We start from the raw sequence: 26,157 nt of genomic DNA, 5'->3' as shown, positions 1-26,157 counted from the left end.
AAGAGAAATTCCCCCCTGGTTTCCCACACGGAACTGGGGGAGCCTGAGCTGGGCGAGTAGCTGAGGGAGGTCAACGGGAAGGGCAGGGGACCAGAGCTGCGGCCCAGATGACTGGTGGGTCCCATTAACTCGTGGGGTAGGTTCTCGGTGTCCTGTCCGTGGCGATTAGGGGGAGCTGGCCTCGGAGGGCCATTCCTTCCTCTCTGCAGGGAGCCAGGAGCCAGTGCCTTCTCCCTGACCGGGCTCCTGGCTCTGGCGCCCTCGCCCTGGCTCCTGGGCCTGGGAGTGGATGTCCGAACGAACCTCTTCTGCCCAGGGGCGTTTGACGGTCCCCAAAGCGGTGAGAAAAAATGTAGTCCAGGCTTGGTCTTCTGCCTGGAGTTTATGGGAGCAGAACGCGGAGAGTTTATGGGTAGCCGAGACGGGAAAATCAGAGGTCTTCGGACCCTGACGTGCGGTGAACGCAGGCTCAGCGGATCTGCCGGCGGCTGGTTAGGCACGGGGCCGGGTACGCGGGCCCAGGTGGGCAGAGCGGGAGCGCGGGGCGGGGCGACCAGCTCCCCTCTCTGCGGAGTTGCAGAGCCAGGGGGCTGGGGGTTCCGCGCGCCGGACAGACGCACTGCTGTCTTCTTTCACTGATCAGTTCTTGAACTGGTACTGACCCAAATACCTGTTCCACCTTCCTGTAGATTTTCTTTTCTTTTTTTTAAGTTTAGCGGCACCCATTCCACTTGCTCCCGCACACTCTACCGATGGTTCTAAGCGCGCACTTTCTAAAGTAGCAACCAGGAAAGTTGAGAAGGAACTTGGGGTCTGGTTTGTCAGACTCAATCAGGAGAGAGGGTCACTTCCCTCCACGTAGTGAACGCTCAACTTTTGGTAAAGTCTCCCCCTCGGACCCCAGAGGAGGTCGGGGAGTGCCTAGCCCTCTATGGGTTGAGATGGGCTAAAAAGCTGAGCAGGTGTCTTGGCCTCCCTGGGTCGTCCCTAGACAAAAGTGTGGAGTCTTACAGGAGATGATTAGGGATACAAGACTGGTTGTTTCACTGGGGGTGGAGATGGAGGAGCTGGAAGAAAGAAAAGAAAAGGCGGAAGCTCAGCTCCAGAGGCTCAGCCCCCGCCTGGTTTTGGCCTCTAGGGTTTGGGAAAGAGGCAGGCGGGGCCAGCCCCTCTCCTGCTCTTTCAGCAGACTCCTAGGGCAGAGGAGGGGAGACACAAACAACTGGATTGGCTTTGGAAAGTCTTTGCCACGTGAGGCATGGTGTTCAACGGTGTGACACACGGGGAAACTGACTGATGGCATCCAGCAGCACCAGCAGGCCTCAAGCCCTGACAGCTTTGTCAGAGACCCAAGGACACCACCTGCAGAAGGCACAGCGCCCAGGCTCAGCATTCCACAATCATTCAGCCTGGAAAGAGCCAAGGCCAGTCAAATAGACTGTTCTGAGGCACTGCCTGTTTGTGGTCAATGTCCGCTTGCAAGGATTGCCTTGCAAGGGTCTGGCTACCCATGGTGGTTAGGCTGGAAGCATAGAGCTTGAGTCTAGCACAGCGGAAAGAGAAGGCGCATTTGGCCCAAGACAGAATTTTCTATCGTGTCCGTCTGGCGGTTGTGCCCAGGCCACGCACATCTCTGGGAGGCACCTTCACGCCCCACTCCCATCCCCAGCGACTTCGCCAAGTCGTCCAGGTGACTTTCTGTTTACAACTGCCTTGATGTTAAGTATTCTAGCCACGGAAGATTTCCAACCCTGAAAATTTCTCCGTGTGTTTTTCTCTGCTTTTCATTATTGAGAAAGGAATCCTTAAGTGGGTGCTCAGCAACGGATGAAGCCGCGTCTTAGCATCCACCTCGGCTTAAGCGAACCCATCTCATTGGTCAAGATCACAGCCGCTTCATTAAAACGACCAGTGACTAACGCCCCAGAGTGCAGTTTAAAGCTTCAGATAGGTTTTCAGGGGGAAATATTTCAAGAATGTAAGCCAGGTATATTTCTCAGATAAATGACAGGAGGGGCATTGCAGACATGGAAATTCTCGGGTCTCAGGTTTCCTGAAATCCAGCGCGCGCATCATTAATCATTCATTGGGGTCGGCCCTTCAGTCAATGGCAGCTCTGAGGAAGCTGAAGCTAGCCGTTAGCTAATCCTTCCTGCCAAGGGATCCTGGGGCGAGGGAAGACAACTGGACAGTTGGTCACATGTGCTGGTGCCCAGACCTTGCCCCGCTCCCCCGCTTCAAGCACGGTGTGCGCTGTGCGTGTGCGCGCACCCGCCGCGGGACGCGGCCCAAGAGCCTCCCAGAGGGAAAAGCAAATTCAGAAGCACTATGTTTAGGCGACAAAGAGTTTGCCACGGGAGAGCAGCTCAGTCCCTGGAGCAACGACTTAGGGTGGCTCTCTGAACCCTCGACACATCCACTCGTTAGCTCTTTGGTAAATCGGAAGCAACAACAAGGACAGCAGCCTTCTCCCCACCTTCCCAAAGCCTTCCCAAGTCGGGCTGCGCATCCTCGTGGGGCTCCTGCCGTAAACACGTGCAGCCGCGGGATCCGCGGGTGGGACGCAGTTCCCCGGGCCGGGCCAGGGGGCCGGGGGGCCGGCGGGGGGGGGGCGAGAGTCCGGTCCCCCGGGCAAAGGGAGGGGAACCTGGAAACTGGGTCCCGGGAGGCGAGAGCGCCTTGCTGGGGCCCAAGTGTGCGGCGGCGGCGGGAGAGGACGAGAACTCACTCGAGCGCGTGAACCCCCGTGCCCGCGGCTGCCCCAGGAGGACTCAGCGGCTCGCGCGGAGCCGAATTCCGCGCGGCGCTGGCTCGGGTGGAGGGTGGCCGGGTGGCGCGGGGGAACGGCCGGGGTGCGTGGCCCGGGGTGCACGCGCCCGGCGTCGGGGTGCAGCCTCTCTCCGTCCGGCTTCTCCTCCCCCTGGCCCTCGCCCATCTCCTCCCTCCCCCCGCCCCCGCCCCCGCCCCCGGGACGGCGCGGCTCCCTCCCCGCACCGGCCGGAGAGAGTACACAAAGCGGCGGGTGAGGGGAGGCTTCGCAGGCGTGCACTGAGCAGTGAGATCACTGGCGTTATAAATATCCCAGTGCCAGCGCCGAGATCCGTTCGGGTGGCCTCTCTCCCCCGCCTCCCTCTCTCTTCCCCGAGGCTATGTCCACCCGGGGCGGCGAGGGGGGCAGCGCCAGAGGCACGCAGCCGCGCGGGGGCTACGGAGCCCGGAGCCAGCCCTACAAGATGCACTTCGGACCCCCGCGCCTGGAAGAATGAGCTTGTCCTTCCTCCTCCTCCTCCTCCTCAGCCACCTGATCCTCTGCGCCTGGGCTCCCGGGGAGAAGCGCCTCGCCTCCAAAGGGCAACCAGGACCGGCCGCCACGGGTAGGAACGCGGGAGGCGCCAGCAGCCGCCGGAGCAGCAGTAGCGCGACGTCTTCCTCCTCTTCCTCCGCCGCCTCCTCCCCCGCGGCTCCGCCGGGCGGCCCGGGAAGCGGCTCGGAGCAGAGCAGCTTTCAGTGGAGCCCCTCGGGGCGCCGGACCGGCAGCCTGTACTGCAGAGTGGGCATCGGTTTCCATCTGCAGATCTACCCGGATGGCAAAGTCAATGGCTCCCACGAAGCCAATATGTTAAGTAAGTTGCTCGCTCCCCCACAGAACCTGCCTGAGCGGGCGGCGGGGACTGGGGAGGGGCAGCGTGTTCTTCCCCGGGCCACAGGCGCACCTTCCGGAGCCCCGGCCCCTGGGATCCCGCCGGCCCGGCGGGTCGGGGGGTGACGCGTGCCTGTGGCGCGCACACACTTACCCCTCTCGTGGGCATGAGGAATGGCGACTCCTGAGGGGCAGGCTGCCGCGGAGCCTGGTGCAGACAGGCACCTGGCTTTCAGTTTGCTCTGGTCCCGACGAAGAGCTCCAGCTCCCGTGCCTGCAGAAAAAACACAAACCTTCTCTCTTGATTTCTGCTTCCCTTTGATACCTTTTACCAGACTGGCCATCAGAGTGCACCCATTTTCCCTGCCCACAACAACAATTTTTTTTTTTTTGGAGAATAATCAAATCTGACACAACACCCGCCCCCCTCCACTACTACTGCCATAACCCCCAAATTAAGATTATAAGTAATGTATATATGTATATGTCTATTGTAGATACGTGCATATTTGCCCATTATAAACATACAGAATATAAGTTAATATATTGTACGGGAGACCAGGCATACCCTGCTTAGAAGACGACAGTGATCTAGAAAACTGGACACGTCTAGAGAGGGGACGTGATGGACATTCGAATGATTAATGCGGAGTCGGGTTTAGCAACGTTTAATATCTTGAGACCATGACGAAACCTTGTGAGGACGAGGGGCCAGCCCTGGTCCTCAAGGACGATGGGGAGAAAGGGCTTTCTTTTAGAAGAAACTCCGAGGTGGTTCAGTTGGGCACAGGTGCCAATTTTGTAGGTGTGCTTCTTTTTTATAAAGCCAAGATTTAGACATTCTTTTCAGGTTTTTTCTTTCTTGCTTTCCCTCCTTCTCCATCTCCTCCTCTCTTCCACCGAGTTTGCAGAGTGTCGAGGCCGCAGAGGGCGGGGTGGCTGCGGGACTGGGGACGTGCCTGCGGGCCTCTTCCTCGGTAGGGCCAGGAGGCGCGTCCAGCCCGGGGTGCGTCCACCAGATACACGCGCCTCGGAGGGACGCGGGGGGGGGGGGGGGGGCGGAAACGCGGCCAGGAGAGGGTGCGGTGCGCGGCGGGCCCCCGGCTCCCGAGTGTCCACCTGGTGGCTCCCAGGCGTACCTAACTTTCTCAGTCTCAAGCCAGTGACCCCACGGGCCGCTGGGCTGCTTCTTACCCAAGCTCGGGAGGAACGCGAGCGTCGCAGCGGGGCTGGCATCCGGCAGCCGCCCCCACCCCCTCCCGGGGGGCGAGGTGCTCGGGGGGGTGCGCACGTCCGCGGGCTGGAAGCTTCCTCCGGGGGTTCAGGAGGCGGGACGTGGAAGGCCTGGCGGTTGGCACCAGAAGGGCAGGGGGTGCACGCCCGCCTCCTGCCCCTGACCGGTCTTTCAGGCTCGGCCGCTCCAGCTGGCTGTGCTGCACGTGGCGAGGTGGCCTGGAGCCCCGAACCCGAGGAGACAGGGCCTTTCGCATCCGCCCCAGCGAATCCCAGGGCCTCCCACACGTTCCTCAGAGGGGCTTGCTTTTGCGGCTTAAAGTTCAATGCGCTCCTTAAATACCTCACCATCTTGGGTCATAAAAAAGCAAGGTCAGTTAGGGGGAAGGGGAAGTTCCTAAGATTTCAGGGTCAACAAGGGTTATATCTGTTTCATCATTTCCATTTGTCCTTCTCATTGTGTCCCATCCAACTCTTTCCTCCTCCAGACATCAGAGCTCATTCCCCACTTCTAGGTAATCTTTCCCACTTTGTCCTCACACCAGCAGTTTCTCCTGTCTTCTTGTAGCTTATTCAGGCAATCAGCCTGGACACAGTGGACAGCTTCTGTGGTCCCCAAGGGAGACCCAAAGGTAGCCTGCAGGGAACAGCCAGCAGGCTGGATTCCAGGGGAGTAAAAGCTGTGACTGGGGGCTGGGTGAGCTTCCCTGTGCTAGAGGTCTCTGAAAAGCAGACTCACTTCCAGGATATTCATCCTCTTCTTTTAGAAGAAAACACAAGACAGAGATGTTTGCATCTTGGGCCTTGTGGAGGGAAAGTTGTGGAAAAGCACAGGAAGGAATGAGAACAGATTGACCAAGACTGCAGCTACCTACAGAAGACATCAGCCTATAGTCATTTCCAGGATACACTTTCTTTTAAAATCCACTCCGAAAGATAGCTAACAGGCACAGGCACAAAACACTGTTTAATTTCTTAAACAAAACTAGATGAACGTGCCTAAATAAAACTTGTTTCGTGTAACTAATACTTGTCTAATTCATTCCAGTTTACGACAGCCTCGTGGAGTGTGGTCTGTATCTTTCACTTGGCTTGTGGTCACCCACTTGTTCCTTCATCCCTTTATCCCTGTGCCCCACAAAGGGGACGTCGCACACCGAGCCTGATAGTTTGGTTAGTTTTGGATGAGTTGGGAAGATTTCTTTCCTTCCGCGGGTTTTTCTCACAGAAGGAAACTATACTTTAAATGCTTACATCATGGAGATTTCTGATTTTGTGACGTCTGGAGTGTCCGACACTTTCGTAAGATTTTGCTGCCATTGACGGATGAAGAATTTATGAGATATGTCACGTTTAAAAGCACAGCATGGAATTTGAGAGTTTAAAATGAATCTCTGTCTTTTAAGTAGCTGTGAGAGACAGAATCTGCTAATTGCAGTTGGTCCTATATCTCGTTGAAGATAGGACTTGATGGTTTCCTGATACATGTGTAAACCAAGGCGGCATTTGTGGAATGTTGGGTAGAGCGGATGAGGAAACGTTTGTCCAAGACATTGAGAGAACCAGGACCACAGGGACCATGGAGGGTACATGCTACTGTCGTGAGTGAGCAGTGATAGAACACTTACATTATTTGGTCACAGCTTGCGACTTCAGCAGTCAAAACTTTGCCAGGAAACTGCTTTCTAGCAGGTTCCTTTACACGCAATACTTTTCTGCAATGCTTGTCACAACAGTTAAATGTATATGTGTATACATGATTCATAACTGTCATTTCCCAGTAATATTTTGCAAACTGTATGTTCTAGTTTCACCATCAGCAGTACACTGGCCATAGACTTTGAAACATAATGTGTGTCGTTAAGGTATACTCACTTGATATAGTCTCAGCTTCTATTATACAGTTGTTACCCCAAGTTTTGAAGACAGAAGAAAAAGCATGCTCTTTGCACACTGAATCTTATGATGAGGAAACACCAGGGAAAGATGAAGAAAGACAGGCAAGAAAGACAGATGATACAATCCCGCGACCGAATAGAAAGGCTCTGACTTAACTTCTATGCTTTCAAGTTTAGTTCCAATACAATGCCTCTGCTGACCGCTCTTGTGCCACTGAAGAATAGGCGATCGAGTAATTGTCAATTTCTGGAGCCAAAGTGGAAGGCTATAGCTACACAAAGCCAGGTTTTTCATATACATTGTGAAAATTCCCATCATGTATTTTGGCTCAACCAAACGGTCAGTTTTACTATTTGTTAAAACACTTGACTTCACTCTTAAGTTTGATGTTAACATGGCACCAACACAGTCCCCAAAGCTAAATAAACCAGAATTTGTATCTACTGTATAGAGAAACTCAAGTGGGAAATCTCTGTTACTAACGTAATCAGCAAAGACCGCTAAGTTGCATATTTCAAGACTCAGATTTGCTAAAGACACGGCATATCTGTTGCTGTGTGGACACAAGTAGAAAAACTTCAGTTTTAAAGGATTTTTCTTTGAGGATTTTTCAGATGAGCTGCTGAAAGCTTCTGAATGCTTTGAATATCTGTACATTTTTCTTCCCTAAAAACCAGAAAAGGGAGAAATCTACGTAATTGCATCAACCATCATCGTTAGGGTCCTGTTGTATCAAAAATTCTAATGGGACTAAGTAAGAAGTCTAGATATAGATTTTCTTACTGGACTAAGTTTGCTTTGTAATGCATGCGTATGCTTATAAGTAAGTGGATGAAACAATATAATCGGAGAGACACCCAGTTCTTGCATCCTGCAACCTAGATGTCAATCCCAAAATTCTACCAGGAGAAAATAATTCCCTCAGTTAAGCACTGCTTTTTTCTTTTGATCCTCTTAAATGTGAACATACCAGGAAAGATAACACAGTATCACTTGCACTTTAATGTGAGTTAATTTATTCTGACCCTCTCCCCTTGGCCCACTCCCCCAGCAGCAGAGGAGCAACATAGAAGGAAAGTAACAAGACATGTTCATGCATGTGGACAGGGGGTGTTCTGAAAAGGAAGAGAGGTGGCGAGAAGGTCAAAGAACAATCCGATTCAGCGAACATCCACGGACTATCTATGATCTGTGAGACACACTTGGCCCTCCCCAGTTTTGCTAAGAGATACCATCTGGGCTTTCATAATGTGAATTGTAAATTCCCATCAAATTTATTACTGACTCCGAATGAGAGTGAGTGAATTACTGAAAATGAAAAAAAAATTGGTTTTAGAGAAATGTTTTCTGGGATTTATATAGGTATGATTTAATGCACATGGGCTTAAAATGCTTAGAATTCTTTAATGAGTTACTGAGATTTGGAAAAGTAAGACTGTAGGCCTGTGATCTCTTCGAGGTGGGGGGCAGGGGGTTGGACTGTGGCGCTTGCTGAATCTGCTCCAATGTCTAAGGAAAAAGACATCATGAAATTACTGTTGAAATTACTTTCGAAACTATGCTCTTAACAGTGTCCCAGCATTATTTATACCATAATTACATTAAGATTTAGAAGATCATACCAAAGTTGCCTGTGTGAAAAAAGCTATTTCATCTAAACTCATCTTTTTCTTTCTTGCATTCTTCATCATCTTAAGTTGAATGATACATGTAAAAGTATATGTTTAGGCTTTCCATTAAATATAATTTTCTTAAAATTGTAAAATCCTTTCATTCTCAGGAAATACACCATTTTTTTTTGTCTTTTTGTCTTTTTTTTGGTCTTTTTGTCTGTTGTTGTTGTTGCTATTTCTTGGGCCGCTCCCTCGGCATATGGAGGTTCCCAGGCTAGGGGTTGAATCGGAGCTGTAGCCACCGGCCTACGCCAGAGCCACAGCAACTCGGGATCCGAGCCGCATCTGCAACCTACACCACAGCTCACGGCAACGCCGGATCGTTAACCCGCTGAGCGAGGCCAGGGACCGAACCCGCAACCTCATGGTTCCTAGTCGGATTCGTTAACCACTGCGCCACGACGGGAACTCCCACCATTTTTTTTTATACTGGAACTTACAAGAAAAGAAATCATGCAGTGTGTAATAAGATAACACTTTCACATATATTATTTCATCTTCCCCATATTTAAATTTTATTACAATGCTAATTTTACATAACATAGACATGCAGACTGTACAGTATGCTAGGAAACAAGTTGAGTCAAAAATGGGTCTTTCTTGGAGTTCCCGTCGTGGCGCAGTGGTTAACGAATCCGACTAAGAACCATGAGGTTGCGGGTTCGGTCCCTGCCCTTGCTCAGTGGGTTAACGATCCGGCGTTGCCGTGAGCTGTGGTGTAGGTTGCAGATGCGGCTCGGATCCCGAGTTGCTGTGGCTCTGGCGTAGGCCGGTGGCTACAGCTCCGATTCAACCCCTAGCCTGGGAACCTCCATATGCCGAGGGAGCGGCCCAAGAAATAGCAACAACAACAACAAAAAGACAAAAGACCAAAAAAAAAAAAAAAAAAAGGGTCTTTCTTAAAAATAGAGTGTTGTCAGAAACCAGTGGTTTACGTACACAAAGCAGCCTTTCCATTAAACAAATATTTAGAGCGCTTCTGTCTTGATCTCTTAAACGTTAGCCTGCAAACACATACACTTCATGAGAATGTTATCTTTTACTCTACTGTGTACCTTTTTCCACTAATACACAGCAGATTTGCACCCACAAAACCAGGTGCTTTTCCAGACAAGGGTATGAGAGGCCTCTGACAACGGAGAAGCAGGGGTGAATTGAGGGAACAAGCCAGAGTCTCCTTTTCTCCCAACTCCGTGTTCTCCCTTTTGTGTCTCTCGTCCCACACAGACAACTTCTCAGGTCTTCCTGTCTCAGTCTTTAACCCAAACTTACATGATATTTACAATCACATCCCCCATCTCCCCAACATCCAAAACCATCAATGCTGTTTTCAGTATCTTTCTGTAATTTTGACAGAAATGGAACTTTGTATCAGATGTTCTATGCATGTTTAGTAAGAATATTATTACAATGTATTGCACTGTATAGTACAGTTATCTTTACAAAGCATTCTGGGTACTTTGTTACTATATGATAAAATGATGATGCTTCTAAATCATCCGGTGTGCATCACAGCCAAATCATTTGTCTATCAAAATCTAATATAAATAGCATTTTGAAAACATTTTGAAGAATTCATGAGACCGTATTTTTAGCAATTTCTTCCTAAAAGCAAATTGCCTTCAGATCTTTTTTCTTAATTCTAAAGAAACATCCAGTAATAAAGTGGTAATAGCAGTTTTTTTTTGAGCTGCGTTTTATTTACTCCAGGCTAAGAACACTTATCACAAGAACAATAATTCCTCCATGAACTTTCTGATCAAGTATTTTCAAGAAACCAAGTTGAATAAATAAGCAGCAGTGTTTGCTCATTATAGGTATTAGGTCACATCGCACATCACAAGTGCTCTATAGTCATATATGTATTATATGTTATATAATATATATATGTACTCACAATACACTGCCTTTATAAGTTGAATAATTTTATATGTACTTCAAATACTGCAGGGAGAGACTGCGATTTTAAGAAAAGTCTTGCGAATTTCTCTATTCAGCAGAGTCCTATTGCGATCTTCTTGTTATAGAATAGATGCTTAAAATATTATAGATTGAAATACTGTGATTCCTTTCCCTCCCGTCCTTGCTTCCTTCCTTTCTTCCGTGATACGTCTCTTTTTAGTGAACTATGTTGTCTTTTTTCCCCTTCTTTTTGCAATTTGATGTAGGCAGTTAACAAACAGCACTATGATTTTTTTTTCATGTTCATATAACACTATATACGGGTTTATGGTAAACAGGCAAGAATTCCAATTATAGACAGACTATGAGTTTCATCTTCTTAAAATACTCTGTGAGAACTATGGTGTGTGTCTCCCTTGACTCAGTGGATGTGGACTTTCAAATCAGCATAGGAGACAGAGGGACGTGGACTTGGTAATACTGACTATGAAATACCAAGTATAAACAGTAACGTAATAAAATACCTCATTAAATTTTTTTCCAGATAAGTCATTCAAACTGCAGGATGTCTCAAACTGTAATTCATTAAACACTACATTGAGCCAGTAATCCCAAATTATTTATATTGCTTTCAGTACCTTGTGATGTGTAATCTTTAAATGAGCTCCTCACTAAGCGATGGAGTAGGATATGTGTTGACTTGTACTTTGATGATTATGGTAAGTTGAGAAGAGGGATTTCCTTTACGTAAATAAGCAGTATTTTCAGGCTTTCAGCGGTTTGTACTAATCTTGAGTACAGTTTTATGTGCTTTATTATTAAAAGTACCGTATTATCTCTCACAGGAAAGACATTGTATAAGCATTATTTTGTAAACCATTTTAAAAAGTCTTTTCCATTCCTTTAGAACTTGAAGAGTCTGTTGTCAAACACTGATCACCAAAAGTGACTTATTTATACAAAAAAAGAATTACTAGTGAAAGCACAACTAAATTTTTGAACCTTGAAACATCATTTTAAATGAACACTTGGGTGAATACTAGACTTTTTTTTCCTACATAAATACATAAATGTCAAAAAATAAGGATGTTAAGTCCATGCCCATTTGAAATGTGTGACTTTGCTGCTCTTCCTATCAATAAACAGTCTAATTTTCCAAAAAAAAAAAAAATAAGGATGTTAAATATTTTTTGAAAAAAATCACAGTAATAAGGAATGGAAAGAATCTATGCAGAAATTTAATTCTTCACAATGATATATAGAGGAGTCTGTGTTTTATTTTGGGATTTCTGTCATCCTAGGTATTTTGGAAATATTTGCTGTGTCTCAGGGGATTGTAGGAATACGAGGAGTTTTCAGCAACAAATTTTTAGCGATGTCAAAAAAAGGAAAACTCCATGCAAGTGTAAGTAGAACCACTTTATATTTGTTAAAGGGGTTACAGAGATTTTACATTTGTAAAAGGGAATGAAGCGATTTTTCAGATTGATGGAAAGGAACAATTTGCCCAGAGAACCTAATGTTTTTTGTTGTTGTAAAATTGTATCTCTTACATTTAAGCAAGAGAATCGCACGTGTTTTTGTAAGTAATCATTTAAATATTTTATGGTCTTGTAAAGCTAAGATACACTCCACAAAAAACTTTCAGGGTAAGTGTATTTGAAAATAGCATCCTCTAAGTGATTGCCACTATTTATTTCTTAAAAGTGGTCCAAGTGAGGAGGAATATTATGGAAATAGCGTATTTTTAATTTACATGTTTATGGTGATTTTGTGTGTGTCCAGTAGATCATATTCTTACTTACTTTTAAAACCTGCTCATGATGTCAAAAATGGGGTTTAGTGGAGTTCCCGTCATGGCTCAGTGGAAACGAATCTGACTGACATCCATGAGGCTTCAGGTTCGATCCCTGGCCTTGCTCAGTGGATTAAGGATCCGGCGTTGCTGTGGCTGTGGTGTAGGCCGGCAGCTACAGCTCCAATTTGACCCCTAGTCTGGAACCTCCACATGCCGCAGGTGTGGCCCTAAAAAGACCAAAAAAAAAAAAAAAAAGGAGTCTAAGCAATGTAACATATATTCATATTAACAAGTATGGAGGGAAGAACCAGTAATGAGAAGACTTTAACCTCTATTAGAAAAATTTAATTTGATTTGAGAAATTGTCATTTGTATTTTTCTTGCATCAAAAACAAGTACTTCTTAAAACTGGAGACTAATTTTGCCCTCTTAAAAATGTTTTCAGACCACTTTTACAGTTTGTAGTCAGGTCACACATTACACATTTCTACGCTTTGCTCTGAGAATGGTCATTACCTGGGAAGCATTAAAAATGTTTTAAAGATCCTCAAAGATATTTAGCTTAGTTTTCCCAGCCAAAGATTCTGTTTTTCGTATCAGTATATGAAAACAGCCCTTAAAAGTGATTTATGTTTTTTTCTGTAGCGTACTAAGTTTTGCGACTTTCAGCTATTTTATAAAGTAATTCTTTTTTAAAGCTACTCCTTTAATTCTTATTAAATGAATTGGAGAAATATCACTGTTCCAGTTTTCAAAGAATATAGGAAGTTTTAATCAAGTGTAATCAATTGAAACTTAAAAATCATGATTTCTACTTTACAGACTTTTAAAAAATTCAATGAGAATTTCACTTGGTTCAGTGTTTAAGACTTTAAATTTCCTTTCCCTAGCATCTGAAGGTGGTTTGTTAACTTCTCTTGGAGGAGACAGTAGAATTCAGGCTATTGCTAGAGTTGTTTGAAGATTAAATGAGATACTATATATAAAGCTCTTTAGAACAGTATTAGGTACAGTTGTTAGTGCTCAATAAATATTACCTATTCCTATATTATAATTTAAATATATCTAAACATAATAAACTACTAAAATCTCAGTTTATTAAGGTAAGTGGAAAATTCTTATGAACCTTTTTGCTCATCCATTGAAAGAATTCTAACCAGATTTACATATTTCATTTTCTGAGTTGGTTGCTATATTCTAGTAAGGTATTGCATAGTATTCATAAAATAATTGTTCTTTGATTTATTTTTTTATTTTAAGGAGCGAAGTTCTGGATTGCTATGGAAAAGTAGGGCATGCTATTTTATTTGAAAATATTCGATTTTTAAAATCCACATACGGAATAGAAAACAATGATCAAACACTTCTGCACTGAATAGCTTTTCCTTGGTCTACCTTAAGACTGTAAAAGAAACACCTTGAAAATCTAAGTATCATAATAGTATGCAATGCCTGAGAAGACAATTTCCTTTATTGGTGGGTTTGTTTGGGGTGAAAAATCTTCATTTTTAAAATATTCTGATGCATGCCCTAGTCCATGCAAAAAATAGACTAACTTGGGCCAGCTTTAGGGTAACTGCCACAGAAAGCAAAGTATTACAAATGGATGCCAATTAGGAAGGTCAGACTGAGAGGTTAGGATACATGATTCCTCTGTCAAGTGCAAGTAACAAATTTCCAGAAACTTGACCCAAATGTCTAGGGACGGCTGGCCGAAATAATGCAGATAACGCAAAAACAGCATCTGTTATTCTTTCTCGTCTCGGCAGGCTAAAGTTATTTCATGGAATAATGACTTTTAAACAGTACAAAGCCAGTCTTGCTCTTGTCACTCACTGAAGCCCTTTGATATAAAAGTCATTCCGATGACTTTGAGCTGAAGTGTAGATAAAAAATTAAGCCCTACGATTATGTGGATTCTTTTTAAGCCAGTGGTCCAGGCCACTGTCTCTTATCGGAGCATTTATTAGCACTTTTTCTCCGGATGGAAACCTAATTAATTTATAAAGTGATTTATTTTTAAGGAAGTTGAATTTGAAAATAGTACTAATCCTAGCAATATGAGTTTTATGCTAGATGGTTTCTGTCTTATTTCCAGTTTCTCATTAAACATATTGGAAACTTGTTCTTATAACTTTCAATACAAGTATTTGATGTAGTTCTTATTTTTACAAAATTTCATAACCACCAAAAAGCCTTATACTTTTAGGATTAAATGGGTAGTTAGTGAGTTGCTTTAAGTTAATACTTGTGCAGAGGCATTTAAAGAGCACCTGTAGAGTAATTTCAAAAATAGATGTATAACCTCATTGTGCTGTGCAGCTTAAACTTACACAAGGTTGTGTGTCAGTCATATCTCCGTAAAGCTGAAAAAAAATTAAATTAATAAATAAGGGTAACTTTAGGGTTTTATTTACAAAGCCCCTGTGAATTATAAATGTAAATTATTCATATAATTCACTCATAGTGTATTGAGAAATATTCATGGATCATAGTAGATTTTCAATTTGGTTTTTATAGTAACAATCAGACTATTAAAAAATAGTAGGCAGAGATGGAATATTTGCATATTTCTTTAAAAGCCCTTTCACTCACTATATCTCTTACATAGCTGGGTGGGGAAACAGTCTCAGAGATGGTAATTGTTTTCCTAAATTACCGCAGTTAACAAACAATTGAACCAGAATTATATACTTTTAAAATTCTCTCTCCTTTTAGAGGCTGTAATGCTTGTTAGGGAAAAGTTAGCCTGAAAGAAGATACTTTGTTTCATTTGGAACTCTTTACACTGTTCTCAGCTATTGTTTGATAGGAATGAATAATTGCGTGTTTTAATAATAGTTTTATATTACATTCTAAGGAATGAATATTGTGATTTATCCTTAGGATATTTTTGCTTGTTTCTCTCCTTTTTCTCTCTCTCATTCCAAGCTCTTTTTGGGGGGACCTTTTTTTCCATCTATTTCTGTGTCTCCAGTACTAGATTTTTTTTTTTTTTTTTTTTTAGGGCCACACCCGCGGCATGTGGAGGTTCCCAGGCTCCGGGTCCAGTGGTAGCTACAGCTGCTGGCCTACACCACAGCCACAAGCCACACAGGATCCGAGCCGAGTCTGCGACCTACACCACAGCTCGCGGCAATGCTCTGGCATCCTTAACCCACTGAGCGAGGCCAGCGATCGAACCCGCAACCTCACAGTTCCCTCGTCAGATTCGTTTCTGATGCGCTACCACGGGAACTCCTCCCAGTACTAGACTTTGAAGTGTAGAAAGGAAGGGAAGTCTTCGGCCACAGAACCTATCACAAGAGTTTTCTAAACATTGGTGACTCACTGCGATGATGAGTTGCATCGGGAAGCCCTCTAGGATGCACTTTCAGAAGCGAAAAGAGATCTGTTTTGTTCACAGAAAATCTTCGTTTAGAAAAGGCTTCCTTGTCAGTGGATCCAAAGATGGTAAATAACAGTATCGGCCCAGAGCAGTTCGGGTTAGGCAGCATGTCCATTGATTTCCTTGGTATGCTGAGTTTAATTTGCTAAGAGAAGGTTTTTTGTTGTTGTTCGTTTAGGGATTTTTTTTTTCTTTTCTTTTCTTTTTTTTTTTTTTTTTGGCGGCGCCTGAGGCCTGGGGAAGCTCCTGGGCCAGGGATGGAAGCCATGCCACAGCAGGGACCCAAGCCACTTCGGTGACAGGGTGGGATCCTTACCCGCTAGACCACGAGAGAACTGCAAGAGACGCTGCATTTAAACTTGGAGCATCTCCGTGTGCTCTGCTGCCTGCACGCCTTCAACCTGCAGCCTCGGATCAGTATGAAGCCGCAGGCCACTGTCCTCAAGACCCGGCTGCGGTGCCCCCAGGAGCCCTGCGGCCTGATCCCGGGGGTGCAGGTTTAGCCGGCACGACAAGGATGGAGTGTGGCGTCCCCGAGGGTGGGAGTGGATAATCGCCTCCCGGAGCCGGGAGGGTGGCGGAGCCTCTGCCTCGGCCTCCATCCTCTTGCTCAGCTCATCCCAGGCGGAGCTGCTCGGCGGCCGGAGCGCCCTTCTCTCCGGCCTCGGTCTCTCCCCTGCCTGTCCGTCCCTGCGCCCGCTCTCCCCTCAGCCGTGTTATCTTGATCCAAAGTCCCATGGGATTTATCTGAGGTGGGTCCAGATAGGAGAGTGAAAGGTTTTGAGTGTGGTGGGGAGCGCTCGGTTCAACCGTGTCATTCTACCTATAAGATAAACTGGGTGTTGGTACTTGATCTTTCTTTTCCTTGGTTTGATCAGCTATAAAAGGAAGAACGTGGAAGTAGCAATACACGTCCAGAGCTGAGCATTTTAAATGAGATAATATGTGTAAAACACCTAGAATAGTGCCTAGAAAGTACGCAGCCTTGAAAGTTAGATTTTCCTGAATATTTTCAGGCAGCTGTTTGATGACCCTTCACCTCCTCTCTTAGAATACTTTCTGATTTGGGGGTCAGGCAGCTGTGACCCCCTCAGATATTTAGACCAGCTCCAAATCCCATTTATTATTGCCGTTGTTTCTTTAGGTCCAAACTCGTCTTGCATGCAGCGGTCCCTTACTTCCTGGGTTTTCCTTTTTCCAAGGAACTTCACTGGAAAACCAGATTCCCAGGTTTAAGATCTTCGAGGCAAGGATGTCATATGGCCATAATCTCATAATTCTTTAAGATCCCTATTGTGCATCTTATTTTTTTTTCCCTTAAAAAATAGAAATTTTGGCAAAGGGGGTTAGCGTGAATTCTTCAGTCTTTTCATAAAGTGTGCATGCTAGTTCATTGCCCATTGGGGAAAAACATTTTGGCTTATTTTAAAGATACAGAGAGAAGCATGTGGTAGAATTATTTTTGTTTCTCAGGGTTTTAGGGGATCATGTTTGGAAGGAAAGCTAATTGCAGAGTTTACGAAACAGGCGTGGAATGTATGCTTGATCAGCCCTAAGCAAGGACTAGAGCGTCTTCCTTTCCTGGTTGCAGAGGGTGCCAGCTGGCTAGGCTGGAATGAGAGTCTGGATTGGACTTCCTGCGCTGGGGGCAGAGTGAGGGAGTCAGCAGCCCCTGAGCTGGGCATGTTAATTGAGAGGGGAAAGGAGGCTTGAGTAATACTTCTCATCCTCATTAAAAAAATGTTTTATTAGGCACTCCACTCTTTCAGTCAAGACCCTGAGCTTTGTAAGGGCCTTGCCTAGAAACACCCTTTGCCCTCTAACAGCTCTCAGTTTGCATAGCAAAATGGAGTATCTAGTAATTCAGGCTTAAAAATGGGTTCAAGGCTCTACCTCTGCATAAATGTCCGTTTTCCCTTAATTTCACTCTGTGAATCTGGCTGGGGGGGCTGTTTTTATTGAGGAAGTCTGGGCATGATGAATCTGCTTATAGTGAGAGGCGGTGTCCTATGCCTCAGATGGGCTGGGGCGGGACACTTGTTTTTTATCAGTACTTTAACATGGGGCAATTTCAGGGCGGGCTGGACTACATAAAAGCCCTGGAGATGCCCTTGGGTTTGCAGAGTGTTACCGAAAGGGCTTGGATCCATAGGAGTCAGAGATGAGATTTAAATCCCAGGCCTGCCCTGGCGCTTATAAATGCAGGGCTTTGGATGAATCATCTTCTTTGCTTTTCTGCCTGGAAAATCAGACAATAAGTCATAGAATTACGGTGCAAATAACACCTGGCACATTATAACCCCTAACAACCCAGCTTTTTATGTTTTCTTTCTTTTTAGGCCGTATCTGCAGCATATGGAAGTTCCTGGGCTAGGGGTCACATCAGAGCTGTGGCTGCCAGCCTACACCACAGCCACAGCAACGCTGGATCAGAGCTGCATCCATAATGTACACTGCAGCTTGCAGCAACGCCGTATGCTTACCCACTGAGTGAGGCCAGGGATAGAAGCTGCATCCTCATGGATACGAGTCGGGTTCTTAACCCACTTTGCCACAGTGGGAACTCTGAAAGGCAGCTTTTGAGCTATTAAGAGCATCAGAAAGGGGCTCCTGTCTTAGACCATATGCTTCTCCAAGTGCGGCTCTTCCTTCGCCTGCATCAGAATCACACAGGATGCTGGTTAATGACGAATTCGGGGTCTCAGCTCAGCCTTACTAAAACAATCTCTGGAGAGAGGGCCTGGGGAATCTGCGTGTGACCTCCTCCTGAGTAACTTTAAGTCCAGTCATGAAGTTTGGAGGAGGAGAAGTCCTGTGCTCGGCACTCCTCAGTGTGTTTTGTCAGGTCGATTTATTATCCAATCCCACTTATGTATCTCTTTGGTTGCTCAGCATGAAGAAATGAGACACAGAATGGCTAGATATCTGGGCCCAAGCAGGAAGCATGGCCACGCTCTGGTGAGCGCATGGTTAGGTCCCAGCTGATCATAAGATGCTTGCAAAGAATGAGGAGTAAGAGGCAGCCCCCCGGGACCTGCTGCCCTGCTCCAGGGGGCTTTGAGTGGGAACACGTGGGGCAGGGTCTGGCCTTCAGCCTTCTCTCGCCACCAGAGGTGGGCACTTCTGTGCTGGGAACACCCTGCACCGCCACGCAAAGCAGCCTGGGCTGGGGGCACCCGGCCCCGGCGGTCCCGTTGGTGGGAGTGTGTGGATGCGATCCGAAAGCCTGAGTACGGGGTAGGGGCTGGAAGTAGGCGTCCGGCAGCAAGAAAGGTCTGCTTCGGGCACAGTTTGGTCTATAACTGTCGTTAGTACGGTCTGTAACAATATTTTACTCCCTTAATAATAATATATAGCCTATGATAGCATTAGAATTATTCGTATTTGATTATTTCTTGACTTTATAAAGGATTTCAAGAGAAAGAGGCAAATCAAAGAAAACAAGTGAAAGAATTACAATGGCTTGACCACCCTGCAGACTCTGGGGTTTGGACTGCTGTCAGTCCAGAGTCAGCCCTCTTTCATACCTCGCACACTCTACATCCTGACTTAGACATCTGTTGCACACAGTGAGGACAGGGACAGGTTAGCTTCACCTCAACTCATTTGCTACAAGATTCTCAATCACCATAGAGCATGTTTACTAATGAAAAAACTAGGTTAAGAGGCTTTGGAACGTTTGTATGAATGCTGTTTCAGAGGAGCTCCTGCTGTGGGCAGTAGGTTAAGAATCTGACTGCAGCAGCTTGAGTGGCTGAGGGGCCTCAGGTTCAGTCCCCGGCCCAGTGCAGTGCATTAAAGATCGGGCATTGCCACAGCTCCAGTGTGGGCTGCAGCTGTGGCTCGGATTGAGTCCCTGGCCTGGGAACTTCCAGGTGCAATGGATGCAGCCATAAAATATATATATTTTATATTTGTATTTCTGGACTGTCCCAGTCGATCAAATTCTACTTTCTTTGAGTTGGATCTTTCTTTTAAACATCCACTGTGTGCTCGTCCTGTGTGAGACGATGAGTAGAATCAGGCAAGATGACCATCGAAACCAAAAATTCCTGCTGTATTTAATAGCACTGCGTTGCCCTGCCTCTGAAAAGTTTGGATACGCAAGCGAAAGTAGTTTAACTTTTGTTAATTAAGACTATTTTAAGTTGCATAGAAATTAAGTGATTTAAGTATTTTAATTTTGCAATTATGGCTTGAATGTAAACTGTTTTTACACTTGTAAGAATCAAAGAGAATTTAAAGAGAAAAACGGAGGTAATTTAACAAAGAACGTGGCCAGGCCCCTGTCCATATTATTCTTCACTGTGAAAGGAGCAACTAGCGCAGTGTCCAGCATGTGACACAATCAGCAACCATCAGCTTGATAAATTCATGAACAAATGAATGAGTTTGAAACAGACCGGGATTCTCGACGAACATCTGAATGACTGGTTTTGTCGCAGTGGCTGAGAGTGGGAGGGTGGCGGTGACGGGGTCCTGATTTCAAAAGCTATTTGAAATTTGATTCACCTCTCTACTTCACACGTGAACTGTAGTCTTTAGGTCAGCTTCAATTTTTCTACAGAAATAGTCCAGGTCTATTATTTAAAAAGTATGTTCGTATGCATTTTACCAATGACCTTTTTATTATTTTTTTTTTGTCTTTTGTTGTTGTTGTTGTTGTTGCTATTTCTTGGGCCGCTCCCGCGGCATATGGAGGTTCCCAGGCTAGGGGTTGAATCGGAGCTGGAGCCCCCGGCCTACGCCAGAGCCACAGCAACGCAGGATCCGAGCCGAGTCTGCAACCTACACCACAGCTCACGGCAACGCCGGATCGTGAACCCACTGAGCAAGGGCAGGGACCGAACCCGCAACCTCATGGTTCCTAGTCGGATTCGTTAACCACCGCGCCATGACGGGAACTCCTCAATGACCTTTTTATAATTCAAAGATTTCAAAAATTAAAAGTAGCCTGGACATTTTATTATCGAAAATTGTGTGAGGGGGGATTTCCCTGGTGGCTCAGTGGGTTAAGGATCCAACACCGTCACCGCTGTGGCTTGGGTCACTGCTGTGGTGCCGGGTTGATCCCTGGCCTGGGAACTTCCTCATGCCGCAGGCATGGCCAAAGAAGTAAATAAATAAATAAAAATAAAATAAAATTGTGATGGTGAATGTGTATTGACATTTAAATGTCTCTGTTGTTTGGGGTCTGCTTATAAAGAGGCTTCATGTGAAACATTAGGGACAGAGATGCACTGCTTGGGGTCATTATCTTTTTTTTTTTTTGCTTTTTAGGGCCGCACCCACAGCACATGGAGGTTCCCAGGCTGGGGGTGGAATGGCAGCTACAGCTGCTGGCCTGCGCCAGAGCCACAGCCATGCAGGATCCAAGCCACATCTGTGACCTACACCACAGTTCACTGGCAACACCGGATCCTTAGCCCACTGAGCAGGTCCAGGGCTCAAGCCCACATCTTCCTGGGTGCTAGGCGGGTTCGCTACCGCTGGGCCACAGCAGGAGCTCCGGGGTCACCATCTTGTCTGGAAAGGGCCAGGAAGACTAACAGGAACAGCCAGTGCCTCTGAAGAAACCAGATCTCCTGATGAAAAAAGATCACTGAAATGTTCCTTTCACACAGTAGCTTTTCAGACAAAACATGAAATTAGACGTCAATTAGGAAAGCCAAAACAGTCTGACTGCCTTTGCTCCTGTTTTAGTGTGGGATTTGGAATGGCTGGGAGTCTTGAGAAGTGTGAGGGTCCTTAGAATTCAGAACATCCCCACCCCACGTGACAGGGGGCCCTCGAGAAATCTGGAGCCTGAACAGCCATCTCCTTAAAGGCTTTTCTAAGAAAGAACTTCAGAACATGAATCTTGAGGAAAAATAGGGAAAGTTTTTTCATGGAATAATTTTAAGGAGTGGTCTCGGTGGGCTTTCACTCCTTTGAAAGACTGTAGGGTGGAATTGTTATAGGAGAATACAGTGTGTGTGTGTGTGTGTGTGTGTGTGTGTGCGCGCGCGCGCGCGCGCCACATCAATAAAAAAAAGACATGCTCCTTTTTTATTTTCGCTGACAGTGTCAGGGGAGAAAAGGTTAAATGATGCAGTACACTTTAAAAAAAAAATCTGTCAAAATTGACTAAAGCCATCACTGCTGTCTCTATTTCAGGAACTGATTGGTGTGTGTGTATGAAACAGAGGCAGAAGTCAGGTCAAAATATCATGATTATACATTAAAAATGTTTTTTAAATACATTATAAGAAAAAAACTGAGGCTGGGTAAATATACCTGCTACGCTTCTTAATGAAATCTCCCACACTTTCTGAAATGCTTGTCCTTTTATGTAGCAGGAAGTATTCCAGATGGCTGAAGCTCTTGTTTTAAAATAAAACTTTGGGATTATCTAATTGAACAGGGGAACATTTGAGTCCTTATAAGAAAGAACTAAGCAGACACATCTATGTTTGACTTGTAAGAGTCTTTGTATCTTTTTGTTTTCTTTTAAGGGCAAAGCTATGGCATACAGAAGTTCCCAGACGAGGGGGTGAATTGGAGCAGCAGCTGCCAGCCTATGCCACAGCCACAGCAGCATCAGCTCTGAGCCATGTCTTTGGCCTTCGCTGCTGCCACTTACGGCAACACGGGATCCTTAACCTGCTGAGTGAGGCTAGGGATTTCCCTGAATCCTCATGAAGATTACATCCAGTTCTTAACCCCCTGAGACACAAGGGGAACTCCAGGAAAGTCTTTTTAATTAAAAAAAAAAAAAATAGGAACCTTCAACATGTGCTCTTCTCAAGTGGTGTCAGCAGAGCACCACTGTCCCAGACACGGGCTGGTAGCTTATGACAGGATGAAAGAAAACCACAGGCAGTGGTTCTTTAAAGCTCCAGCCTGTAGCCTCCTAGAGACGCAGTCAGGGGACTCGCCAGGAGGCAGGTGGATGTTCTCATACATAGCTCCATAGCCCTCGAATACAGATCGAACTACGCTTGAATGTAAATAACGTGGGTAAATCGTCATACGTCAGATAAATGTGCTGTTGGGAAAATTCTGAAATCGGTTATCTTCTGATATTGGCAGTACTTTACACACGTCATAAATTCTCCTTGGCCATTCGCAGTAAGTCTATGTAGATTACCTTGCAGGGTTCAGACTTCCAGGTTACAGTGCTGGGGGGTCTGTATTGCAGAAGAAATATGGCATGATTAGAAAATCAAGGGGGAAAAAAGTCAAGGGAAAATGAAAAAAACAATCAAGGAAATTAGAGGACTTTTAATTCCAGTATAGAATCACTTGGTTCGATATGAAAGAATCCTATTTGTATAAGTGGTCTCTTGGTTATGGGGTCAGGATATTTGGTATCCCCAAGCCCAGAACACTTCTACAAACGGTGCTCCTGGAAACTGTGAGACACGTGGTCTGGTTGAGGTCTGGAGCTGCACTTCTTTGGGGGTCATGGATGCGTCTGTATCTGACGAAAGCCCGGGATCCTTTCTCTGGAGAATACTTGGATTCTCACAATAGATTTACGGATGTGAGGATGGCGGTAAAGGAGCCCGAAGCTAAAAACTTGAGCGGTAGAAGTGGTATTTGATTGCACGTTGTCTAGTAACAGCTCACACGCTTCCTTCTACTGGGTTCGTTCGGTTTCCTCAATTCAGCAAACGCAGCCTTTGCAGAGGTTTCCCTGGCCCACTTTGGGGTTTCTTTGAAGTGATTCAGCTTTTTTTTTTTTTTTTTTTAATGATTTTTATTGTTTCCATTATAGCTGGTTTACAGTGTTTGTCAGTTTTCTACTGTACAGCAAGGTGACCCAGGCACATGTCCATCTGTGCGTTCTTTTTCTCCCAAGTGACTGGATGCAGTTCCCGGTGCTACCCAGCTGGACCTCACTGCTCATCCAGTCCAAAGGCACCCCCGGGCCCCCTTTGTCCTCCTCTTCTCGTCTTCCTCTCTCCAAGCACTCGCGTGGAGGTCACACTGAGCTACTTACGGTCAGGTCGCTCTGACCCACGAACACACTGTTCCTGCTCCCGGAAATCCGGTCGGACCTCCCCTGCCTTGGGAATACCTCGCTGTACTTGAAGACTCAGCTCACAAGTCTCCTTTCCCGGGAAGGCCTTCCTGCCCTCTTCCTGCCACCTCTGTCTTCTTAGACGCCCTCTCCCAATGCCGTCACTGTACCCTCTGCATACCACTGTCCCACTGCCACTGATCAAGCTGCACTGTGACTACTTCTCGCTTTTCCCACTGCTCTGTCAGCCTTTCAAGGGCAGATGCTGTGTGTGTGTGTGTGTGTGTGTGTGCGCGCGCGTGCGCGCGCCTGCCTGAGAGAATGAGACAGAGATAGGACTAAAGTGCTGCTAGTGACACCAAAAGGTACTTTTTTCCTTCCTGTCATCAAATACAGCCCCCTGTACCCCCGTGTGAAGATACATCTTTTTACTGAAGGACTCCAACGTATGCAATATTAATAGGGCCATATGCTACCCTTCCCTCAGCACCACGAATCGCACTGATACCACTGAAAAATGTATCCTCGTTTCAAAGGATAACATGACCCCATTTCTCTGAATGAATCTATGTTTTATAGGCAACCGTTTCTTAGTAATACGGTGCTATTTATTTTCCTGATGGTTTAAGAGGGGGAAAGTCCTCTGTTGAAAGTTAAGTTTTTAGCTAAAAATTTCAAAGTCATTTAAAAAGAGCAACAGAATTTAACTCTATTAGGAGCTCCTCTTACCATTTGTATACACAGCGATAGTATTTCATGGTTGTACACAGTAGACAAATCAGCATTACAAAGATGAATAAAGTAAGGATACAGAAACGAAAATGGTCATTTTAAAGTAATTGTACTTATTTTTCATGAAGTCACTTTAAAAGAAGCAAATGTGTCTTTGCAAAAGGGAATGGAGTTAAGAGGACAGGGGATCAATGGAATTCTTGGTGTCTTCTTTCTTGTAGGAGACCCATTTTATTACATGCTGAAAATATTACCACTCCTTAAACCTCCTCTTTTATTCCCTAGGCCAGATTTACAGACGACTGCAAGTTCAGGGAGCGATTTCAAGAAAACAGCTATAATACCTACGCTTCGGCAATACACAGGACTGAAAAAACCGGGCGCGAGTGGTACGTGGCCCTGAACAAGCGGGGGAAGGCCAAGCGGGGCTGCAGCCCCCGGGTGAAACCCCAGCACGTCTCTACCCACTTTCTGCCCAGATTCAAGCAGTCGGAGCAGCCCGAACTTTCCTTCACAGTCACTGTTCCTGAAAAGAAAAAGCCACCCAGCGCCGCCGTCAAGCCAAAGGGTCCCCTTGCCGCCCCTCGGAGAAGCCCCAACACGGTCAAATACAGACTCAAGTTCCGCTTTGGCTAAGAGTCACCTGGGCCTCGGGAGAGCCACGCCTTCCCCGCAGGAGCCTCCGGAGGGTCTTCCGTGCTCGGAGCCGAAGTCTGGGACACAGCTTCGGCTCCGGGACACTGGACTAAAGTCAGGTCGTTTGTCTCAGCTTGACTGGAACAAACATGTTTTCGATGGGAACCGGACTGGAATCGTTTGTACCTACGTAGGGAGCACGCTGCTTCCGACGTGAATGAAGCCTTTTGCTTTAGGCTCGGTGCACACCGACCGGAACTCGGTTTCCAGAAAGTTGAATGGTGGGGGCTGTGTATTTTTCTGACGTTTACGGATCACTCGGGAAACAAAAACAAAAACAAAAAACCATCCATGATACATTTTTATTTTTGGTTTCCAAAGGATATTTTGATGCAGATAAAAATATTTTATTAACTTTCGTTTTTGTTTAAGTACCTCTGCATTGAGCATATTTTCTTACTTTTATTATTTTTAATTAATAAGACATAAAACCATTTAAATGCAGCTTATGAATTATAAATGTGTTTATAGCCCATTTGTAACATGTGGATTTCTTTTTCATTTTTCTTACTCATTGCACTTTTAATTTTTATTATGTTTTTTTTTTAACCATACCTCAGATTATATAAGTTTAGTCCTACATCTTAAAATGTTTAAATTCTCTGGAACAGCACCAAAGGCTCCGCTTGGGTGTGTGTGTGTGTGTGTGTGTGTGTGTGTGTGTAAATTCATGATATTATATGGAATCCTATTTCTTTAGTGGCTGGGCTACAACGGGTTAGAAGTAAGGAGAAAATACAAGGGTTTCTGGTGGAATTGAAAGCTGGAGACAAGGAAAAGGAGCAGCGGTCCGAGGAGACCGAGGGCGCGGCAACACTGGTATGGAATCCTGGGCGGGCTTCCGGTCTCCTCTTGTGGCCCCCCCACCCCCCATTCTGTAACAGCTGGACGAATACATATTCTTCTGTCCGTCAGGCATCCGCTGTGAAACCACAGTGCTTCAAATACCTCTTCCACGACCCTCGGCCAAACCGACTGCGAAGATCCACAGGGAGCGACCCACTTCGTGCAAAACACAGGACACCGGAGGAGACCAACCGCGTGCAGGTCGCACACGTCGCGGCCACTGTCCAGAACATGCCTATTCCGCAGTCAAACGCTCTGAGCGTTTCCTGCCCTGAAGGCAACCATCCCAGGGACTAGACCTGCCTTTTTAGAAAGGAGATTTCCTGATACATCATTTTAAAAAGT

At 45.8% G+C, this 26,157-nt stretch overlaps 1 protein-coding gene and 1 long non-coding RNA gene across 3 annotated transcripts in view; one reads left to right on the top strand and one right to left on the bottom strand.

Annotated features, from left to right (window-relative positions):
- Positions 1 to 26,157, bottom strand: part of LOC125110369 (uncharacterized) — a 92,318-nt gene that overhangs the window by 25,466 nt on the left and 40,695 nt on the right. The window contains exon 3 of the long non-coding RNA XR_007130584.1: positions 3,795 to 3,914. This is a non-coding gene — a long non-coding RNA (uncharacterized LOC125110369). The remainder of the gene's footprint in view (positions 1 to 3,794; positions 3,915 to 26,157) is intronic.
- Positions 3,009 to 25,578, top strand: FGF5 (fibroblast growth factor 5). 2 transcript variants are annotated; one of them, XM_047751668.1, is made up of 3 exons: positions 3,009 to 3,623; positions 11,649 to 11,752; positions 24,556 to 25,578. In XM_047751668.1, the coding sequence occupies exons 1-3, from the start codon at positions 3,263 to 3,265 to the stop codon at positions 24,904 to 24,906; spliced, it is 816 nt and encodes a 271-aa protein (XP_047607624.1). In that variant the 5' UTR covers positions 3,009 to 3,262; the 3' UTR covers positions 24,907 to 25,578. The 2 variants fall into 2 exon arrangements, with proteins under 2 accessions (XP_047607624.1, XP_047607625.1); XM_047751669.1 differs by lacking the exon at positions 11,649 to 11,752 and having other exon boundaries at positions 3,028 to 3,623; positions 24,556 to 24,906.

This window comes from Phacochoerus africanus, chromosome 10, assembly GCF_016906955.1.
Source record: "Phacochoerus africanus isolate WHEZ1 chromosome 10, ROS_Pafr_v1, whole genome shotgun sequence".
Taxonomy (NCBI): domain Eukaryota; kingdom Metazoa; phylum Chordata; class Mammalia; order Artiodactyla; family Suidae; genus Phacochoerus; species Phacochoerus africanus.
Note: the sequence above shows the minus strand (reverse complement) of the source record. Positions and strands in the feature narration are given on the sequence as shown.

Bases quoted from the DNA above. Each gene is read 5' to 3' on its own strand.
- FGF5 (XM_047751668.1), top strand. From the start codon at position 3,263: ATGAGCTTGTCCTTCCTCCTCCTCCTCCTCCTCAGCCACCTGATCCTC. The intron at 3,624-11,648 runs GTAAGTTGCTCG...CTGTCATCCTAG, and splicing joins CCACGAAGCCAATATGTTAA to GTATTTTGGAAATATTTGCT. The intron at 11,753-24,555 runs GTAAGTAGAACC...TTTATTCCCTAG, and splicing joins AAGGAAAACTCCATGCAAGT to GCCAGATTTACAGACGACTG.